The sequence below is a fragment of the Panthera onca genome, chromosome B3, assembly GCF_046562875.1.
Source record: "Panthera onca isolate mPanOnc1 chromosome B3, mPanOnc1 haplotype 2, whole genome shotgun sequence".
Lineage (NCBI taxonomy): Eukaryota > Metazoa > Chordata > Mammalia > Carnivora > Felidae > Panthera > Panthera onca.
Window position 1 is genome coordinate 84684302 of NC_138344.1, and position 20072 is coordinate 84704373.

The following is a 20072-nucleotide window of genomic DNA, read 5'->3' on the forward strand; positions in this document are numbered from 1 at the left end:
CTTTCATGTATTTGGCATTTTATCTTTAAAGGTTTTAAGTTAGCAAACAAAAGCATCATGTGTTAAAGTACTTTAAGAGTAAGTTAGTACTCACAGTTAAGATGGACTGATTTTTTATTTCTACTTAAGCATAATCTGTTTTTTTTTTTTTCAGAGTGAAAAGCTTTTGTTATATGATACAGTCCAGAGTGAACTGGAGGAGAAGATAAGAAGGCTTGAAGAGGATAGGCACAGCATTGATATTACCTCAGGTGGGAGCGCCTGGGTGGCTCAGTTGGTTAAGTGTCCAACTCTTGATGTCAGCTTAGGTCATGGTCTCACGGTCAGTCGTGAGACTGAGCCCAGCATTGTGCTGGGCTTGGAGCCAGCTTGGAATTCTCTCTCCCTCCTCTCTGGCCCTCCCCCACTCATGTGTGCTTGTGAATGCATGCTCTTTAAAAAAAAAAAAAAAAAAAAAGATAATTACCTCAGGTAATGGGAATGATGTGGTGTGATATGTGTGATATTTACTTTAAGTGACACTGAACCTGTGGCTTACTGGAGTGTCTCATAATATCCTAGTCTCCTAATATAAATGTTATGTAAATGAAGTCCTAATAAGAGGGGAAATGGGGAGGCTTCTAAAGAACTTGATAGGTTTGTGATTGTTGCTTTGATTTGAATTCACATTTCAGAAAGACAGAAAATGGAGCACATGAAAAGGGACAAAAGGAAAGTGTGAAAGGAACTATAGAAGTAAGAACAGTATATTGTAAGAATAATAAAGATATTGTTATAATGTATGAATAGTATTGAAAGACAACTACAGCATATGTTCTTCCCTCTAAATCTTGAAAGATCAGGTGGAAGAAGGAATAAAAATCTTTTCTTCTTGGTAACACACAAACTAGATAGAAATTACAGGGAGGTAGATTTTTGTCTGAGAAAAAGGAAAAACTTCTTAATAATTAGATCAGTCCAGTGAGAAACTGGTATTTTCAGGGGTATTATGGAAAAGCTTTCTACAGTGGGTTGAAGATGTATTGGGTTATCCTACAGGTCATTTGTGTGTATTACTTTACCTCTTAAAAGTTTTATTTCTTGGTAGGCACGGTGGAGTCAGATGAGCCCCTATCCCTACTAGTTGGGTGAATATGAGTGACGGTTACTTTAGCTTTTCTAAATCAGTCTCCTTATCTGTAAAATTGAAATAATAGGACTACCTGTCTCAGAGATAGCTTTGAGGATTAGAGGATGCAATGCATGTAATGTATATTTAACAAAGTACCTGACCTGTGGTTCATCAGTTATTAGTCATTAAGTGCCAAGTTGATTTTTTACTTTAATAAAGGCAGAGGAAATTTTATAAATATATAGCTGCTCAGGAAATTACATAGTCACATATATATACTATCAGTGAAATTTTGCTACCATGAAATTACATAGCCTTTTCCCCCACTTTGATCTCCAGAAATCAGCTAATACTCAATTTTATTTACTTGCCAGAGCTGTGGAATGATGAGCTTCAGTCAAGAAAAAAGAGGAAGGATCCTTTCAGTCCTGACAAAAAGAAGCCAGTTGTTGTTTCAGATATCCTTTTCTAAATTTGTTTTTGCCTTGGTGCATATGGTTTTGCATTGTGCATATCTTTGTAATTTTTATTAGTATACACTGACTTTATTTACATGATTCTATAATAGGAAAAAGATGACTTCTAAAACTGAATGAAGGCAGAAGGATATAGTTTAGGATTAAGAGGGGTAGGGAGGGAGTTTACTACTCTAAAGGGAGTAGAAGTTGAGCCATTAATATGGCTTTGTAGTTCGCAAAGGCTTTGATATGAACTAGCTCTTTAAAGCATGATTGTTTAATTCATATGTTTATTTTTTAACACTTTCAATGTTTCTGAAATTGGAGTGTCTTTAAAATTAAAAAAAAAAAAAAAAAAAAAAGAGGTTAGAGCGGGAGACAGCCAAACATAAGAGACTCTTAAAAACTGAGAACAAACTGAGGGTTGATGGGGGGTGGGAGGGAGGGGAGGATGGGTGATGGGTATTGAGGAGGGCACCTTTTGGGATGAGCATTGGGTGTTGTATGGAAACCAATTTGGCAATAAATTTCAAAAAAAAAATATTCCCAAGATCCTAAAAAAAAAAAAAAAATTAATGTTTATTTATTTTTGAGAGAGAGAGAGAGACCAAGCATGAGCAGGGGAGGGGCAGAGAGAGAGGAGACACAGAATCTGAAGCAGGTTCCAGGCTCCGAGCTCTTAGCACAGAGCCTGATGAGGGGCTCGAACTCACAGACTGTGAGATCATGACCTGAACTGAAGTCTGACGCATAACCGACTGAGCCACCCAGGGGCTCCGGAATGTTTTTAAATTAAAATAATATATGCTTTCGATCTTGGTGTTCCCTGTGGTGCCCTCCCCTAACGCCACTACCTTTTCCCATTCCCACCTCAATACAGTGATTAGGTTGGTGGTATGTCTTATAATCAATGATATCAAAGAATTAAGAGAATATGGTTTATAGCATCTAAAATATTGGAATATATTTATCCTGGTACTAAGTTTTTTGGAGACTAATTTGAAGTTAAAATTCAGCCTGCCAAAGGATTATGTCCAGAAATCACTGTTCTAATTCTCTGAAAAACGGAAGTTTGGAAATACAATTCAAAGTGTGAAATTCTTACAGCTAAATTGACCTTGACTTTTCCACGTCCGTATATAGTTTATATGCTACAAGATCTTGATATTCTTGAAGACTGGACAACAATTAGGAAGGTATGATTAAAGAGCAATGGAATACAAGTATCTTCTTATAGTCTACTTTTTTAAGATTCTGTGGTTTTTCACTACTACATCAAAATATTACTGTTAATATGCTTTACTTTGCAACATTCTCTTAATGGCAGTTAATACTAATACAGGTAACAGTGGATTGCAAGAATATTTTGAGAGACATGTCAGCAATTTGATTGTATTTTTTCCTGTAATAATGTAATTAATAATTTATGCAAAAGTACAGAAAAGCATTTATTTAGGTTGCCCCAAAATAATAAATAACCTTTTTGTGCCTAGTCCTTAGCCCAGTCCTGGTTCACTGAAGGCACTCAATAAATACCTGTTGAATGAATTCAAAGTGGGTATTTGAACTTTATCGTATGTCTTGTGTTCTGTCATTAAACATTCAAGAATTACAAAATTTTCTGTGCTTGTTTGAAGGTGGAGACTTATTTTTCTTAAAATTTTTCCGTTTTCAGAAACTTCTTAGTTGAGAGAGATCATTTCAGGTATTGATAACACCTCTAGGAGAAATGGTTGTTCTTTACATATACATATTCCTTATGGTCATAGACATTAACAATTTATCAGAGTCGCTGAAGATTACATTTCACTGTTAGTTATTTGAGGTCCTGAGTAGTGTTGTATACATTAAATAGACCCCCAAATATACTTTCAGTCTGTAAACTCAGTCAGTGTCTTCTTTTTTTAATTAGGCAATGGCTACACTGGGTCCACACAGAGTGAAGACAGAACGTAAGTCATATAACCTAAGTTCAGGGATCTCTTCTGTGGAGACTTGTTGGATCAGGGCCATTAAGTCATCCACATACTAAAGAGCTCTCCCCCGCCATCAGTGGTTTCGTTTCATTAGTGAACACTACTCTTGGAATTATGATGTCTTAAATCCTACTTAAAATTGGCACTCATAATTGATAATGTAACTGCTTCCCCTTCTTCTGGCACTTGTCTAGTTCACCGATGATTTATCGTACATTGTACAGCTTCATTTTGTAGTTATATTAAAACTTAGTGAATTCTATAAAGAAATGTAAGAAATTAAATTCTCTTATTTCTATTAGATTTGGACTTAATATCTAAGAACTACTTTTAGTGTTTTTTTCACATATATGCATGGATTGGTGTTACTTCTTAATGTTCTGCACTTTTGTTCTTCTGACAATGTCTTATTAATGTAACAGTTTTTGAACTGATCCCTTTAGCGCCTGTGAAACTGGAAAAACATCTGCACAGTGCTAGATCTGAAGAAGGAAGATTATATTATGATGGTGAATGGTATATACGTGGACAAACAATATGTATTGATAAAAAAGATGAATGTCCTACAAGGTAAAAACTATCATTTCAGTGTTGCTCAGTATTAAAATTTACAATTGTTGTCAATAAATATTTGCCTTGTCCGTAGTGCATTCGTAACGCACCATTATTTGCCTATGGATCCTTCCTTTCTCTTGGCATAGGATTTGTTTAGCATGTATGTACACCAGTGTTAATATTTATACACCAGTGTCACATATTAAGTTCTTGAGCACAAGCATTAACACAAGAGGAAATGTTGGAATTATTTAGTCAGGTAAGTGGTCCTATCTGTTAGTTATTATAATAGATGAATTGTCACGGTTTTAATATTATGATCTTTAAATCAGACCATTACAAGTTTTTGGTGGGCATATTAATCCTTAACTTTTTTTTTTGGGTGTTACAGTATTTTGGACACCAAGAATGTGTATCAGTTAGAGTAGGAAAGTAATGGAAAATTCATGAAAACCTTAAGAGTAACAGTAATTACAATACAACTTGAAAACTAAAAGCTGCCTTTTAAAAAACTCAGTCTGGCTTAAGTAAGGTTTATATAATTATCTATATAGGCTTCTAAGTTGTTTTTTTTAAGACTTTATTTTTTTAAAATAATCTCTACAGCCAGTGTGGGGCTCAGTCCCACAACCCTAAGATCAAGAGTTACACACTCCACTGACTGAGCCAGCCGGGTGCCCCTATAGCCTTCTAAGTTTTATCTGGTTTATCTAAATTTTGTCACTCATTTGGAAACTATTAATGCTAATTATTGTTTCTGTTCCTTCAGTAGTTTAGGATTTAATTCTCAGAGTGGTAGCCTTCTACAGTAAGAAGGTGTATTTTTCTAGCTATGAATGGTAAATGAAGTGTTTGTATTTAGTGAAGAATACTCATTTTCCAAATGTGGTTTTACTTGAATTGTAATTTCATCTTTAAAATTTTAGGATCCTAGGAGCATTGTGTATAGTAACTTTTCTCAGAGAAGCCCATTGAGCTAATTACTAGGTTATATGTGATGCCCCTAGATTCTTTGCTTTATCTTACTACTTTTAAGGCATTCTCCTTACTGCTTAGCATAAATGTGATTTAAAAAGAGATGAAATAGTATAAGAGGGTTAAATACAAATCTGTTTTTAAAACTATTTCTACATACTGGATAAGTAGTGTCAAAAAAGAACCCATAAAAGTACCACAGATGGTTTGATACTGGGAAATACTGGGAATTAGGGTTTGGTATTTGAAAGATATCCTACAGCCAGGGCTGATCTGAACTGGAGGTGTAATACTATATATTTAGTGTTCTTAGTTCCACTGTGTTTTCTTGGGGAGGTGATGGGGGGCTAGGGATGTAGTAGGAATGATGTGCATTTAATAGTCTAATAGTAAACATGACCAATTCTATCAAGGGAAGAAAAGAGATTGCTGAATGTGATGTTTTTGACAGCATGCCCTGCTGATAATGCAGCAGCATTGTGGTAAATGATAATTATATACCTGAATCTACTCTTACAGTCCAGTTATTTTGGTTTTATAACTAGTTACTCTAAAATGAGTGGAGGCAGCATATTGCGATTCATTCATTCCTTCCTTTTCTCCCCCCCTTTTTTAGTGCTGTAATTACAACAATTAACCATGATGAAGTTTGGTTTAAGAGGCCTGATGGAAGCAAATCTAAGCTTTACATTTCACAGCTACAGAAAGGAAAATATTCAATTAAACATTCATAATCATGATTTAAGTGTTATCTAAAGCTACCTTATTAGTGTTATCAAGTGTGATGTGCCATGGGAGTTAAAAATGTATTCAATAACTTAATATTCTCATCAAATCATGAGAGACTGTATTTGTAGGTAGTACTCTGAGTAGACCTCATATTGATATGTCAATGAGACAGTAATAAAAACTTAATCATGATCATTACATTTATTTGCCTTTTAGGTCCAATGACCAATAGGTGTATATGGTAGGGGTTTCTTACTAAACTTTTTTCTTTGTTTTTTAAAAATATTATGCAAATCTGTCTTATCTTTAGTGAACTATGTTGCTAAGTGGCTATATTTGTCTGCAGTTTCTTTGATTTTCTGTATCTTTGTCACTCATTGTGTTTGTAAATAAGCCTCATAAAATGTTTCCTATAAATGGTTTGTACTAGTACATTAGTGTTAAATCAGAATTGAAATTTAAACATATATACGTGAGTATGTATATATGGCATCATCAGCTAATTTAGAACTGATGGCCTTACTTTACAATCTTGTTTTACCCAACATTAAGCTATTGGGTCTGAAAGCTAAAGGGAGCACTTTTGTAGACTAGCAGCTTTCCTTCTCCTCTTCCTTGATTGTATGGTGGTGACCTATTTTTACAAATTACACTTAATGTTAATTAGTAAAATTAGTGTCAAGTAATAACATGCTTCTACCTATATTTCTCGTGAACCTTTAGAGGGCAGGTGTTTGTGCCTGGTATTTATGATGTGGTATATAAGTGGTGAATAGTAACCGACAGTATTGTGGTGCTTGCTGTACATGTCTGATCTTTTGAAACAGATTTTTAGTAAGCATTTTCCAGAGGTAAAACTAGGTTCTTATCTTAATTTTATTCCTAGGGCAAAGTAGACAGGGATAATTTTCTTGAATCTATTCCCAAATTAATATTTTTATCTTTGGTGTTTCTACACTTTAAGGCCACTTGGTGCAATTTAGAAAGTATTGACCTCTCTTCCCTTAGCCACATTCAAAATTAGCTTCTAAAACCTCAGGAACAGTACAAAGAATTGAAGCCCTCAATATGGCAGCACAGTTGGCTGTAGTATATGTTAGGGTACAACCAAATCAAGTATTCCTGGTGGTCTTGTGCACTTTAATTTCTGTTACAATGAGACTGAAGAGGATGAGGAAGAGAGCTACTTATTAACACTTAGGGCAGGAATATCTGCATTATTCCGTTTGTTTTCTTACTATTTTACCTCTGCAAACATCTTCCTGTGCAGATCACTACTTCACAGTTGCCAAATGTTAAAATATTTGACTTCTGAAATTCGTTATCAGGAAAGTTATGTACTTTGTTCTGTTTCTAATTAACCTTAGCAAATGTACATAATGTCATAATCCAATAGTATTTGACAGTACTTATGTATACAATGTTTCATAAGCATTTTTAATAAGATTTGTATTTTTAAATTTAGTATATAATAAAAAGATGTGTTTGAGTGTCATTTGTAGTGTCTTGAATTATGGGTGCATGAGTTCTTTATGAGTTACAACCTGTCCATCTCTAAGAATGATTTGGGCCAATTTACATGAACAAATACAGAGAACTGGAGTGTTGAACTGATGTTTCTGCTTCCCTAAACCACAATTCAACCTCTGTTGGGGTATAGATATTCAAGATGGCCAAGTAATACTTATTTTAAAAATATGCATATATGGGGCGCCTGGGTGGCTCAGTTGGTTAAGCATCCGACTTCAGCTCAGGTCATGATCTCATGGCTTGTGAGTTCAAGCCCTGCATCAGGCTTTGTGCTCACAGATTGGAGCCTGGAGCCTGCTTTGAATTCTGTGTCTCCATCTGTCTCTGCCCCTTCCCTGCTCATGCTCGTGCTCTGTCTCTCTCTCTCTCTCTCTCTCAGAAGTAAATAAACATTAAAAAAATTTTTTAAATGCATATATGTTATAGGTTAATAAACATGTACTGTATATGTTCTGAAATTCTAAATAGAAAATCATTATTTCAAAAACTATGATTTAGTGCATTTACTTTCAAAACATATACAGCCTAATACTGTATCATGTAACAACTGAAATATTGACATTGATTCAGGTAAGCGTATGTTCATCTGTAATTAAAGTACTATAAAATGTGTTTTATTATTGGCAGTTTGCCATTAGAGTCTGGTCAAAAAGTCTAGGAGGATTTAGTTTAGGAGGATTGTTAGAATCTGTGAAGTACAATTTATCAGTTGCTGCTGCTGTTATTGTTTATGATCAGCCTTTGTCTTAGGATCAATTTATGGGCCTTTCCTGCCACCGCTCCTAGTATTTCATGTTCAGCCCACCCCTTTCTGCCATTTGCCACTTAAAAAAAGTCCAACCATCACTAATCCAATGCATTATTAATAATGATTAACAAATATTAATAGCACACTCCTCTGATTGGTTGCCGGAGCACTGATACTTCTCATTGCAGCCTTCCTCATGTGAAAGTTGTTCGGATACACATATTACCTATTGCTATCAGAACTCAAACACCACTCCAAGAACGTGTACACCTCACTGATAATTGTTCAAAAAGAAGAACAAGGATGTCAGCTGTTATTTCCAAGATTTGGTTTGTGGACCGAATAAGTTCAGTACACTAAAACTGAACTAAAATGAATTTATAAGGTAAGAAAAGTGGATGCAGGATGAATATACTAGTTAGGATTTATGTAGTCTCGTGCCAAATTGGAATATAAACTATTTTAATTGCTAAAGATTAGGAAATCTAAAATATTTTTAAAAAGCACATGAAAGGTTAGAATGGGGTTAGAGAAAAACGTTATGTTCCTTACATTGTCTTTATGGATGAACTCAGGAATTGTGGCTGGTAGGTCAGGTGGGATTAACTGAGGCAGTTTCCCCCATTGGGTCACTGCGGCCCAGTCTTGCCCTTTACTTCACAGGCCCAGAAACTTGAACTTTATATATCCTGTTATGAGCTGAATTGTGCCTTCCTCCTTCCACCCCCTCCACCAAATTCATATGCTGAAGCATTACCCCCCAGCACCTCAGAATGTGACTGTATTTGAAGATAGGGTCCTTTAGAGAGGTTGATCAGTTAAAATGAGATCATTTCAGGGTAGATCCTAATCCAATCTGACTGATGTCCTTACAAGAAGAGGAAATTTGGACATCAGACATGTGCACAGAGGGGAGACTGAGGATAGAGAAAGGTAACTCTCTGCCAGCCAAGGAGAGAGCCCTCAGAAGAAACCAAACCTGCCAACACCTTGATCCTGGACTTTAACATCCAGCTCTGTGAGGAAGTAAGTTTGCGTTGTTTAAGCCACCCAAGTCTACGGTATCTTGTTACGGCAGCCCTGGCAAACTGATACATGCCCCAACGTGACAGCTTTCTGGGTAAGTCAGGCTGACTGACCCACAGTGGATCGAAGGGGCAGCCAAGTGACAATTTAATCATTTAAATTGGGAAGTATAAATGAGAAGGAGACCTGACTCCTCAAGTCAATTCTTTCCTTCTAGGAAAATCTGTGTAAAGCCACCTTGTGATCAGAAGATTTGTTTTGGTGAAACTTCAGAGTCTCCGGTTTCCTGGTGAGGCTGCCCCATTTCTGGTATTGTGCTGGATATATTGCTATCATCTTACTTTTGACTTTTTTTTTTCCTGGTGCCCTGCTAACCAAGATCTCTCCTCTGTTAATGGGCCCTGCAGGTCTTGCCCACTTTCCCGCTCTAAGTTCTTTCTGTACCATAGGCTTTCCCAGAGTAGACCCTGACACATGGGCAGCCAGTGATATAGTATTTAATTTTTAATGCTTGCTATGTATCAGGAACTATGTTTAATGTATAAACAGAGCATTGTTATTTAATTTTTTTCGTGTTTCAAACAAAATGAACATAACGTAAGAATTCTAATATGTTTACTCTTTATCCTATATTATTAGAAATTTCTGCTCGTGAGGTTTTTCACAAGTTATGAGAGGCAATATACTGTGGCAGAACTTGTATTTGGAGTGCTCCAAAACAGTTGCTTTTATCTCAAGTTGCTAATCATTTTGAGAACTGTGTGTTTATCTTTCTCCTTCCCTTGCCACCCACACACCCACTCATCTACCCATGCATCTATCTATCCATCACTAGAAAGCAACTTGTAAGTCTAAAATTTCTTTGCTCCCAAACTTGAAGCTAATGTATTGTCTTCAAAGACACATTTTATATTCAAGTAAGGTCAAGGGAAAAAGTTATGTAATAACAGTCTTTGGAGTTTACTTTTCCTTGTCCTATCCATTTTTCTGTGTCTAATGTGGGTCTGAGGTGGGTGGCTTTGCCAGCACACTAGTCCAGAAGCAGGCCACATGGACGATTTCATTTCTACCAGAGCAGATTACAATTTATGTCAAACTGCTTAGAAAACCAGATCCTTCAGCTGAGGCTAAATGACATCTGCTTATATTAGAGAGATGTGAAAAGAAATATCCTATTTCATTTATTATTGAAAGAATTTGAAAATGGCATTTTTTTTTTAACATTTATTTTTGAGACAGAGAGAGAGAGAGAGCATGAACAGGGGAGCGTCAGAGAAAGAGGGAGACACAGAATCTGAAACAGGCTCCAGGCTCTGAGCGGTCAGCACAGAGCCTGACGCGGGGCTCAAACCCACGGACCGCGAGATCATGACCTGAGCTGAAGTTGGACGCTTAACTGACTGAGCCACCCAGGCTCCCCGAAAATGGCATTGTTAATGGCAGAAACAGTAAAGTGCTTTCACTCACTTGACGATAAGTTTATGATTTTAGTACATTGTGTTTAAATACATCCATGGGCAATTGTACTTATTAAGGAAAACTGATTTAAAAAAAAAGACTTCAGGCACTGTTTAAATTACTCACGGACTATGGCAGTTTTTCATTTTCATTAACACTCCACAGTGTTAATCTATATTTTATACTTTATATATGTATTTATAACAACAGTATCCACTACACAGGGTCAGCTTGGCCTGGGTCTTTGCTACACACCCATGTGAGTTGCACCCTCTCATGCCCAGGGGTTCTTGTGTTCTTTGTCTCACTTTATCACAGCCACAGAGTGGCCTTGTTTGATGTGGGTGCTTTATGAGATTGTTTCTAGTCAACAGGAGAACGCCGAGGCCCAGCAGCGAGGGCCAGGCAGTTCCTGGTTTCTTCCTTCTCACGTGTGCATTTGCGACTCTACCAATATCTTTAGTTTTTATTCCTTGAATTTGTGGTGAAATTACAAAAGTTCATTATCCTTTTTAAGATGAAAGTCAACAGAATATGAGCCCTGTTGTTTGTGATAAATGTTGCAAGGGTCAGAAACCAACTTCAGAAAAATAGACAAAGGGGAATTTATTAGAAGACTCATGTAACACGAGGAAGATCGGGGTTCAGATGGGCTGTGGGCCAGCTGGAAGCAGGAAGTTAAATGCCAAGAAATTACTCATCTTCCGTGTCTTCGGCTCTCTGTGTCATCTTTCTCCACAGCTCAGGAAACTTAATTGCCTGTCGTTCTCAAACTTTGTTGCCTTCCTGGTCCGTATCAATGTGAGAGGGAAACTGATTCTATTTCCACCGTTGTAGCTTGAGAGATCCCAGCGAAGGGTTCTAATTGGGGCAGCCTGAGTTATATGCCCACCGAAACAACTGTGACCAAGACTGGCAGAGCCTGAGAGAAACAGGTGCTCCTGTGGGAGCCACATGGTTGGGGGAAAAGCCTTTCTTGGAAAAAGTGGAACTGCAGTGCTCTGCAGATAAAAGAATTGAGGTCCAGCAGGGAGTGTAAAACAAAACCAAAAACAAACAGTTCTGGGTTCTAGAAATATAACATTTGCTATCGAGAAAAGGGCAGGAAGCAAGGAGACCAGTTGGGCCATCACAATCATCCTTGTAAATATACTAAAGGCTTGAATTAGGGTAGCATCAGTGGCACAGGAGAAAAGGGTGATTTTAGAAAATGTTTCCGAGTTAAAATCTATGAGGGGTCGAAATATATAAATAGCCCTTACGTAGGATTTATCATGTCATAGGCACTGTTTTAAGCTCATGGCATATATTAATTCATTGAGTTTTCCTCACAACCCTATGAAACATCAGGCGTCATTATTTTCATTTTCAGATGAGGACGTTGTGAGGCACACAAAGGTTAAGAAATTGCCCGTGGTCACACAGCTGGTAAGTGGCAGAGTTCGCAGTTAGTCTTGCCCTGAAGGCCATGAGTTTAATCACGTACCCCAGCATCCCTAAGGTCTGAATTTGGGTGGATCATTGCATGAATCAAGGGTGGGAACACAAGAGGAGTACAGCTGGGACTGCGGGAGGGATGCAAAGAAGAGATAATATTTGTGTTTCTTTTTTATGTGTTAAGTTCAAAAGGTGTGACGGCCAGATGGAAATGCCCAGCAGGTAACAATATATAACTTGGGTGAGGGCAGAGATTTAGATTTGGGATTGTGAGAGCACAAGTGGTAGCTAAAGTCAATGAAGCGAGCAAAAACTTCTAAAAGGGCTTGAAAGGACGGCTTATGCAGCGTGAAGGAAAACCAGCAATAAAAGAGAAGGGAGAAGAATGACGATGAAAATTATCACCAGAATCTGTGTTTCTGTTGATAAAGAGAAATAGGCACCCTTGTATACTGTTAGTGGGAGTGTAAATTGGTACAATTTATTTGCAGGAAAATGTAGCAATACCTAATAAACTATAAAATCCCCCACCAGTTGACTAAGCAGTTTTACTTGAAATTTGTGCTACAAGTATACTCTCCCAGGGTCAAAACTATATGTCCAAAAGGATTCACCTCAGCCTTGTTTGATAAGAGAGAAGAAAGAAGGAAGGAAAGGAGAAAATCTAACTGTTCAGCAGTTCCATACGGTGGAATTGCACATGGTTGTTTCCGTAACATGAATACCATGCAGTCATTAAAAAGTATGAAGGAGATCTGTGGGGGCTGATCTGGAATGATCACCACGACATATTATATTAAAAAAGAAAACGAGAAGTGCAGCAGCATACACACACCATTCCTTTACTGTAAATAATAGGTCCTGCTGTGCCCTAGTTTATTCACTTGGCAGGAACAGAACCAATAGAGGGCCAGAATCTCAGAGAATCTTTTAAAGCTCAAAATGGAGGTAGAAAAAAGGGAAAGTCCAGAGAACCAGGTGAGGGAACAGGAGGCATGTTGCAGGCAGAGTGGCCAGAATGGCAGTGTCTCCTTGGGTCTCCCCCTGCCTTGGCACTCCTGCTCAGAGAGCGGCCTTGGGCCATGACTGGTGCCGAGAGCTCCCTTAAGAGCTCCCTCGGGCTTGGGCCGTGACTGGGAGCAGAGAGGAGAGCTCCCCCTCCTACATGCCTGACAACCCCTGAGTTGGGTTTCTGACCCTTGTAACATTTATCACAAACACTAGGGCTCATATTCTGTTGACTTTCATCTTAAAAAGGATAATGTTTATAGCAGCACTCTCAACAATAGCCAAATTATGGAAAGAGCCTAAATGTCCATCAACTGATGAATGGATAAAGAAATTGTGGTTTATATACACAATGGAGTACTACATGGCAATGAGAAAGAACGAAATATGGCCCTTTGTAGCAATGTGGATGGAACTGGAGAGTGTGATGCTAAGTGAAATAAGCCATACAGAGAAAGACAGATACCATATGTTTTCACTCTTATGTGGATCCTGAGAAACTTAACAGAAACCCATGGGGGAGGGGAAGGAAAAAAAAAAAAAAAGAGGTTAGAGTGGGAGGGAGCCAAAGCATAAGAGACTGTTAAAAACTGAGAACAAACTGAGGGTTGATGGGGGGGTGGGAGGGAGGGGAGGGTGGGTGATGGGTATTGAGGAAGGCACATTTTGGGATGAGCACTGGGTGTTGTATGGAAACCAATTTGACAATAAATTTCATATATTAAAAAAAAAAAAAAAAAGGATAATGAACTTTTGTAATTTCACCACAAATTCAAGGAATAAAAACGAAAGATATTGGTAGAGTCGCAAATGCACACGTGAGAAGGAAGAAACCAGGAACTGCCTGGCCCTCGCTGCTGGGCCTCGGCGTTCTCTTGTTGACTAGAAACAATCTCATAAAGCACCCACATCAAACAAGGCCACTCTGTGGCTGTGATGAAGTGAGACAAAGAACACAAGACCTTCTCCCTCTCATAATCTTGTTTAACTATAGAAACAAGGCCAGTCTGCAGACAACAAAAATACTAAACCTGCCCCCTACTGCTAATATGACCAACTGCTGCTGCTTTATTAATTACATCTTTGGCCTTGTTTCATACCTCCTGTCTTATAAATAAGATTAATTAAGATACACAATCATAGAATTGCCCCCACTTCCTGACACTTCTTTGAACCCTACTAAAAACTCCTTATATGATACAATTCTCTAAGTCCTTTTTTTAAAGTTTATTTTGAGGGGGGGGGGGGCACAGAGCAAGGGAGAGAGACAGAATCCCAAGCAGGCTCCCTGCTGTCATCACAGAGCCCAACATGGGCTCGAACTCCCGATTCCTGACATCATGACCTGAGCTGAAACCAGAGTCAGATGCTTAACTGACTGAACCACCCAGGCGCCCCTGTAAGTCCTTTTTTCAAACACCTTCTTTCTCAGACACCCACAGTTCCCTCTGATATGTGTTCTCTCTCACTGCAATGAGCAAGAGGCCCACCTTGTTCAGTTACAGGTATGTTCCTGGTGGTCTTTAGCTAGAGGGCTAAAGACATGGAACATTTAAGACAGTTTTTTTTTTGTTGTTGTTTTTGTTGAAGGGTTTTTCATTAGATTTAACCTAAAGATCCTTAAGTATATTTTGGATAGTCTTCTGGGAGCTCCCAGTGTGTAATTATAGTTGTAATGACTGGTAAAACAAACTGTAGGCTTTGATTTTCAATTACATGTTATAGAAGAATCATAAAAGACAAGACAAAATGAAAGCACGTTTCATGAAAGACATTTGTACTGCAATCTAAGTTAGAGAGCGCTCTGCTTTCAAAACCAGAAAATAATGTTAATATTTCTACTGCGTTAACCAGGGACTCCTAAAAATGTAAAAGCTGTAATACTAATGCATTTTGATTAAAACCTGAAGGTGGCAGTAAATTCCTAGAAAACTTAGGAACTTGGTTTAGAATTTGTATTTTTTCTTCTAATTATTCAAAATTGCATAGTGAGACTGCAGTTGCATTTAATTCTGCTGTGTACTAATTAAGGGATCTTCAGGAAGAAGATGAAGATCTAAACAAGGATTATATTGTTATTACTGTTTACTGACTGAAAAGAATCACCATGTAAAAGGCTTAGGAACGTTGCAACGGATTATATGCTTTAGAGTTACTATAGAAACAAAGTATGTAATTAAACAAAAGGAAACATCAGAACTTTAATACAAGCCAAAGTGCTCTGAAAGGATGTGGCATTAAACAGTTTATATTTGCCTATGAAATTTATAACCTTGTTGGTAACCTTTTGCCCCACACTTTCCCAATTTTATCCTCAACATTCTTAAAATAGAATTTTGTACAGTTGTGTTTTTACCCAATGATCTACTTAAATCAATAGACTCTCTAGACTTATTAATCAGGAATGGCCTAACTAATAATTTAATATAGAGGATTTGTAAATAGCAAATTAATTAATATTCATATTGGGAAATAAATTACTTTATTGATCCTTTGTGTAAAGATCTAGAACTAGATTGTTTCATAGTTTCTTCTCTTGAGGATAAATACTGTCTCCAGTGCATTGAGTTATATCCAAAGTTATAGTGAGGTTTTAGTGACCTCAGTACATAGATAGGCACAAGATTTGAAAATGAGGAACTATAAAATTTTTATAATCTTTCTAGGAAAAAGTTAGGCAAGTACTGTGTATATCATTGTGTAAATACACACAAAAAAGTAGTTAATTTTGTTGAGCAAGATATTTGATGTTTGATGTTGGTATTTTAAATATCTTCCTATGACTATGCTAATATATGAATAACTATCAGTTTAGAAAGTACTAAAATGAATGGTTTAAATTTTCAAGATGTTATTTCATTCTTCCATATAATTTCATTTAACTTTATTTTAAGGCTGTACTATAGTAATAAACTACTCTTAATTTTGATAAATGCAAATTTAATTTTCATAAATCCAAGAATTTGTCTTTATTCTTCCTTATGATAATCTCTCTTAGGCAGTTAGAAATTTTACATAAAGACTGAAAGAGGATAGTTATGAGTTTATTTGTTTTGACCAGGGAAAAATATGAAGTTAGAAGCACCGACACACAGCATATACTTATTCCAGAAATACTACACCTGTTCATAATAAAAATGTCCAAAACAGTGTAACAGTTATTCCCAACAATTATATATGCTGCTGCAGCAAGCACTATTCTCAACAATTATAAATGACTAGTCCATTTCATCTTCAAATATCGTTTAGATTTGTTTGTAATACTTGAAAACTTGTAGTAAAAACAAAACAGAACAAAATTGTAGATTGTGTATGAGTTAGAGCTATTTTAACTTGTGGTGCTTTAATTCAATTTTTTAGTTGTAGAATATGGTAGTAAATATAAATAACCATAAATAAATCCCTATGTGTGATCACCATCTTAAAAATATGTACCAATGAAGTCTGCATTATTTTGTAATTGTTGACAGGTGGTGGTTAATACTGGCTGCCAGCAGAGGGCGCTTTGAGGTTTATCTGTTAGAATTCCAGCAGGAGCCTAGACTGTCTTCAAACTGTTTTCCTAAGAGTGAAGACATTTCTAACATTTTTTTAGTCTCTTATGATTTACTGTCTAATTTTACAAACCTGTAGATCGTGTGGCAAGGGATGAGAAGGCTAGCTAAAAAATCCAGCAGCAGTTCCCTGCTGACTGCATGAGCAGATGTGTAAGAGATGGTCCTGTGGTGTGAAATTTGAGGGAGGCAGGAAACTCCCTGGCTTTTTTCTCCCAGCCCCCTTTCAGACTCCATCACCACTGTCAGTGGTTCTCCCCTAGAGATCTGTATGGAGCCCAGAAATAAAAGGTAGGTTTTTTTGTTTTTTTTTTAATGTTTATTTATTTTTGAGACAGAGACAGAGCATGAACAGGGGAGGGGCAGAGAGAGAGGGAGACACAGAATCTGAAGCAGGCTCCAGGCTCTGAGCTGTCAGCACAGAGCCCGACGCGAGGCTCGAACCCACAAACCGCGAGATCATGACCTGAGCCGAAGTTGGACGCTTAACCGACTGAGCCACCCAGGAGCCCCGATAAAAGGTAGTTTTAAAATAGTCAATAAGAAAATGAACACCAGATGGAAAAGAGGGAGCCCAAAGGGGAATCAGTGCTGCAATACCCTTCTGGATGACCAAGGGCAGTGGTTTCCATACTTTTTGACACGGTTACATATCCTAATACATTCATGTGTACTTACACACACATATACAAACATGCATCTAAAACAAAACTATCTTGAAACAGTATTTACCCTTCTAATGTATGAAAGAGATACATATATAATATTTATTGCCTTTTTTTTTCTTTTTAAAGTAAGTTCCACGCCCAATATGGGGCTTGAACTCAGGACCCTATGATCAAGAGATGCATGCTCCATCTACCAACTGAGCCATCCAGGAGTCCTGAGATATATATAATTTTTAAATACTCAAATGAAATATAGAAAATAAATTCTAATGGATTTTTCCAGGAAACTGACAGACTTGATTTGGAAATGTCTGTGGAGGAACAAAAGGTTAAGTATAGTCAAATGCTTCCAAAGAAGAAATGGAATTAAAATTGAGCAGGATAGAGACAACAGAGATGAAGAAAAGAGAAGGTGTAGATTAAAGTGGGGTATGGCAATAGAACGAAGAAAAGCTCAGAAAACAAGCTACCGTATTATTTTTTAAAATTGTCACATGTTTATTTTTTCAGATCTGTTTTTTTATATACATAATTTATTGTCAAGTTAGCTAACATATAGTGATACGGTGTGGTCTTGGCTTCAGGAGTAGATTCCTGTGATTCATCACTTCCATAAGACACCTAGTGCTCATCCCAACAAGTGCCCTCCTCAATGCCCATCACCCATTTTCCCCTCTTCCCCCTCCTTCCCCCCTTCCACCCTTAGGTTGTTCTCTGTATTTAAAAGTCCCTTACAGGGCGCCTGGGTGGCTCAGTTGGTTGAGTTTCCAATTTAGGCTCAGGTCATGATCCTGCGGTTCATGGGTTCAAGCCCCACGTTGGGCTCTGTGCTGACAGCTCAGATCCTGGAGCCTGCTTTAAATTCTGTGCCTCCCTCTCTCTCTGCCCCTCCACCACTTGCACTCTGTCTTTCTCTATCAAGAATAAATAAACATTAAAAAAGATCTAAAAAAAAGTCTTTTATGGTTTGCCTCCCTCTTTGTAACTTAATATATTTTTTTCTTTCCCTTCCCCCTTGGTCTTCTGTTAAATTTCTCAACTTCCACATAGGAGTGAAAATATATGATATCTGTCTTTCTCTGACTGACTGATTTCACTTAGCATAATACCCTCCAGCTCCATCCATGTTGTTGCAAATGGCAAGATTTCATTCTTTTTCATTGCTGAGTAGTATTCTATTGTATGTATATACCACATCTTCTTTATCCATTCATCAGTTGGTGGACATTTGGGCTCTTTCCATAATTTAAGGCACTGTTTTATTGAGCCCCACACAAAAACAAATAAAGAGAGAACTCTGTGATGTTAGAGAAGGTTTCCCGTAACTTGCTTAGTGTAGGTGGCCAGAAAAGCCATTTTTATATAAAAATAACTAAGGGGTGTCTGGGTGATTCAGTTGGTTAAGCACCAACTTCAGCTCAGATCATGATCTTACAGCTTGAGTTCGAGCTCCACATTGGGGCTGTGCTGACAGCTCAGAGCCTGGAGCCTGCTTCAGATTCTGTGTCTCTTTCTCTACCCTGCTCCTGCTCTGTCTCTCTCTCTCAAAAATGAATAAACAAAATAAATTAAATAACTAAAAAGTATTAAGGCCAATTCCCATACAAAGTTATTATAATAAAAAGATAAAGAGAAGTACACTACTGTTCCTATTCCAGAAAGACATGCCCACAATACAGATCAGAACTGTCATCTATTGTGCTTGCTTTGGCAGCATATATACTAAAATTGGAATGATAAAGATATTAGCATGGTCCCTGCTCAAGGATGGCATGCACGTTTGCAAGCATTCCATATTTAAACACAAAAATCCTGTGATCTACTATTTCGAAATGACGAAAGATATTAAAATGTTACAAGACCTGAGAAAACAAAACACAGTAGTAGTCCGCCCCTATTCATGGTTTCGCTGTCTGTGGTTTCTGTTATCTGTGGTCACGAAGCAGATGATCCTCCTTCCGGCATATCATCAGAGGTCAGTAGTCTCCTAACACTGTGTCACAGCACCTACATCATCCCCTCACTTCATCTCATCATGTAGGCATTTCGTCGTCTCACATCATCATCATCATTGTCATAAGAGTGAGTACAGTCTGATATTTTGAGAGAGAGACCACATTCACACAACTTTAATTACAGTAGATTGTTATAATTGTTCTCTTTTATTATTGCTGTTAATCTCTTGTGCCTAATTTATAAACTTTATCATAGGTATGTGTGTATAGGAAAAAATATAGTATATGTAGGGTTTGGTACTATCTGTGGTTCCAGGCATCCACTGGGCACCTTGGAACAGATTCCCCACAGATAAGGGGTGTCTACTATATATCATAATTAGAAAAACTCAGAAATGAGGTGACAACTCAGCAAGGAATAAACAATAGAAGAAAAATTCATTTCAGAAGTGAAGACTGAATTAGAAGGAACACAAGACTGAACAAACCCATTACATATTGCCTTGGAAGAAACAGAAGGTTAAGGAGGAAAATTAAAAAACAACAACAACAAAAATCAATGAAGTATGAGATTGAAGGGAGTCAAGAGGAAGGAACAAATATTGAGGATGGACAAAGAAGATTAGTTACATGAATTATGGCATCCTTGAAGAAGAAAGCCAAAGTAAAGGAACAGAACAAATACTAAATACTATAATTAAGAGAATTTTCCTGAAAAAAAAAAACAAACATTTGAATTTCACACTGAAAGCATAACTGAGAATATTGAATCAGAAGGACCAGCGACAAGACATAGTCTAGTAAAATCACTGAATGTAAAGGAAAAGGAACAAATTGGGGCATATCTAGGAAAAAAGAGCAGGTGACTTATAAGGAAAAGAAAA

The 20072-nt window shown here is 37.3% G+C and overlaps 1 protein-coding gene, 1 long non-coding RNA gene and 1 other non-coding gene across 4 annotated transcripts in view; all 3 read left to right on the plus strand.

Annotated features, from left to right (window-relative positions):
* Positions 1–7299, plus strand: part of BRMS1L (BRMS1 like transcriptional repressor) — a 29993-nt gene extending 22694 nt beyond the window's left edge. The window contains exons 5-10 of one of the 2 annotated variants that reach the window (XM_060619534.3): positions 155–251; positions 1486–1569; positions 2701–2765; positions 3482–3521; positions 3968–4115; positions 5692–7299. In XM_060619534.3, coding sequence (XP_060475517.1) covers positions 155–251; positions 1486–1569; positions 2701–2765; positions 3482–3521; positions 3968–4115; positions 5692–5809 — 552 coding nt within the window. In that variant the 3' untranslated portion in view covers positions 5810–7299. The remainder of the gene's footprint in view (positions 1–154; positions 252–1485; positions 1570–2700; positions 2766–3481; positions 3522–3967; positions 4116–5691) is intronic. The other variant, XM_060619535.3, reaches the window with a different exon arrangement.
* A 580-nt stretch (positions 7300–7879) lies between these two features.
* LOC144616662 (uncharacterized) lies at positions 7880–13590 on the plus strand. Its single transcript, XR_013556150.2, has 3 exons — positions 7880–9108; positions 9326–9397; positions 11939–13590. It is a non-coding gene; the product is annotated as an uncharacterized LOC144616662 (long non-coding RNA).
* Positions 13591–18931: 5341 nt separating this feature from the next.
* Positions 18932–19034, plus strand: LOC132674642 (U6 spliceosomal RNA). The gene has a single exon (XR_009608571.1). It is a non-coding gene; the product is annotated as a U6 spliceosomal RNA (small nuclear RNA).
* The last annotated feature ends 1038 nt before the right edge of the window (positions 19035–20072 follow it).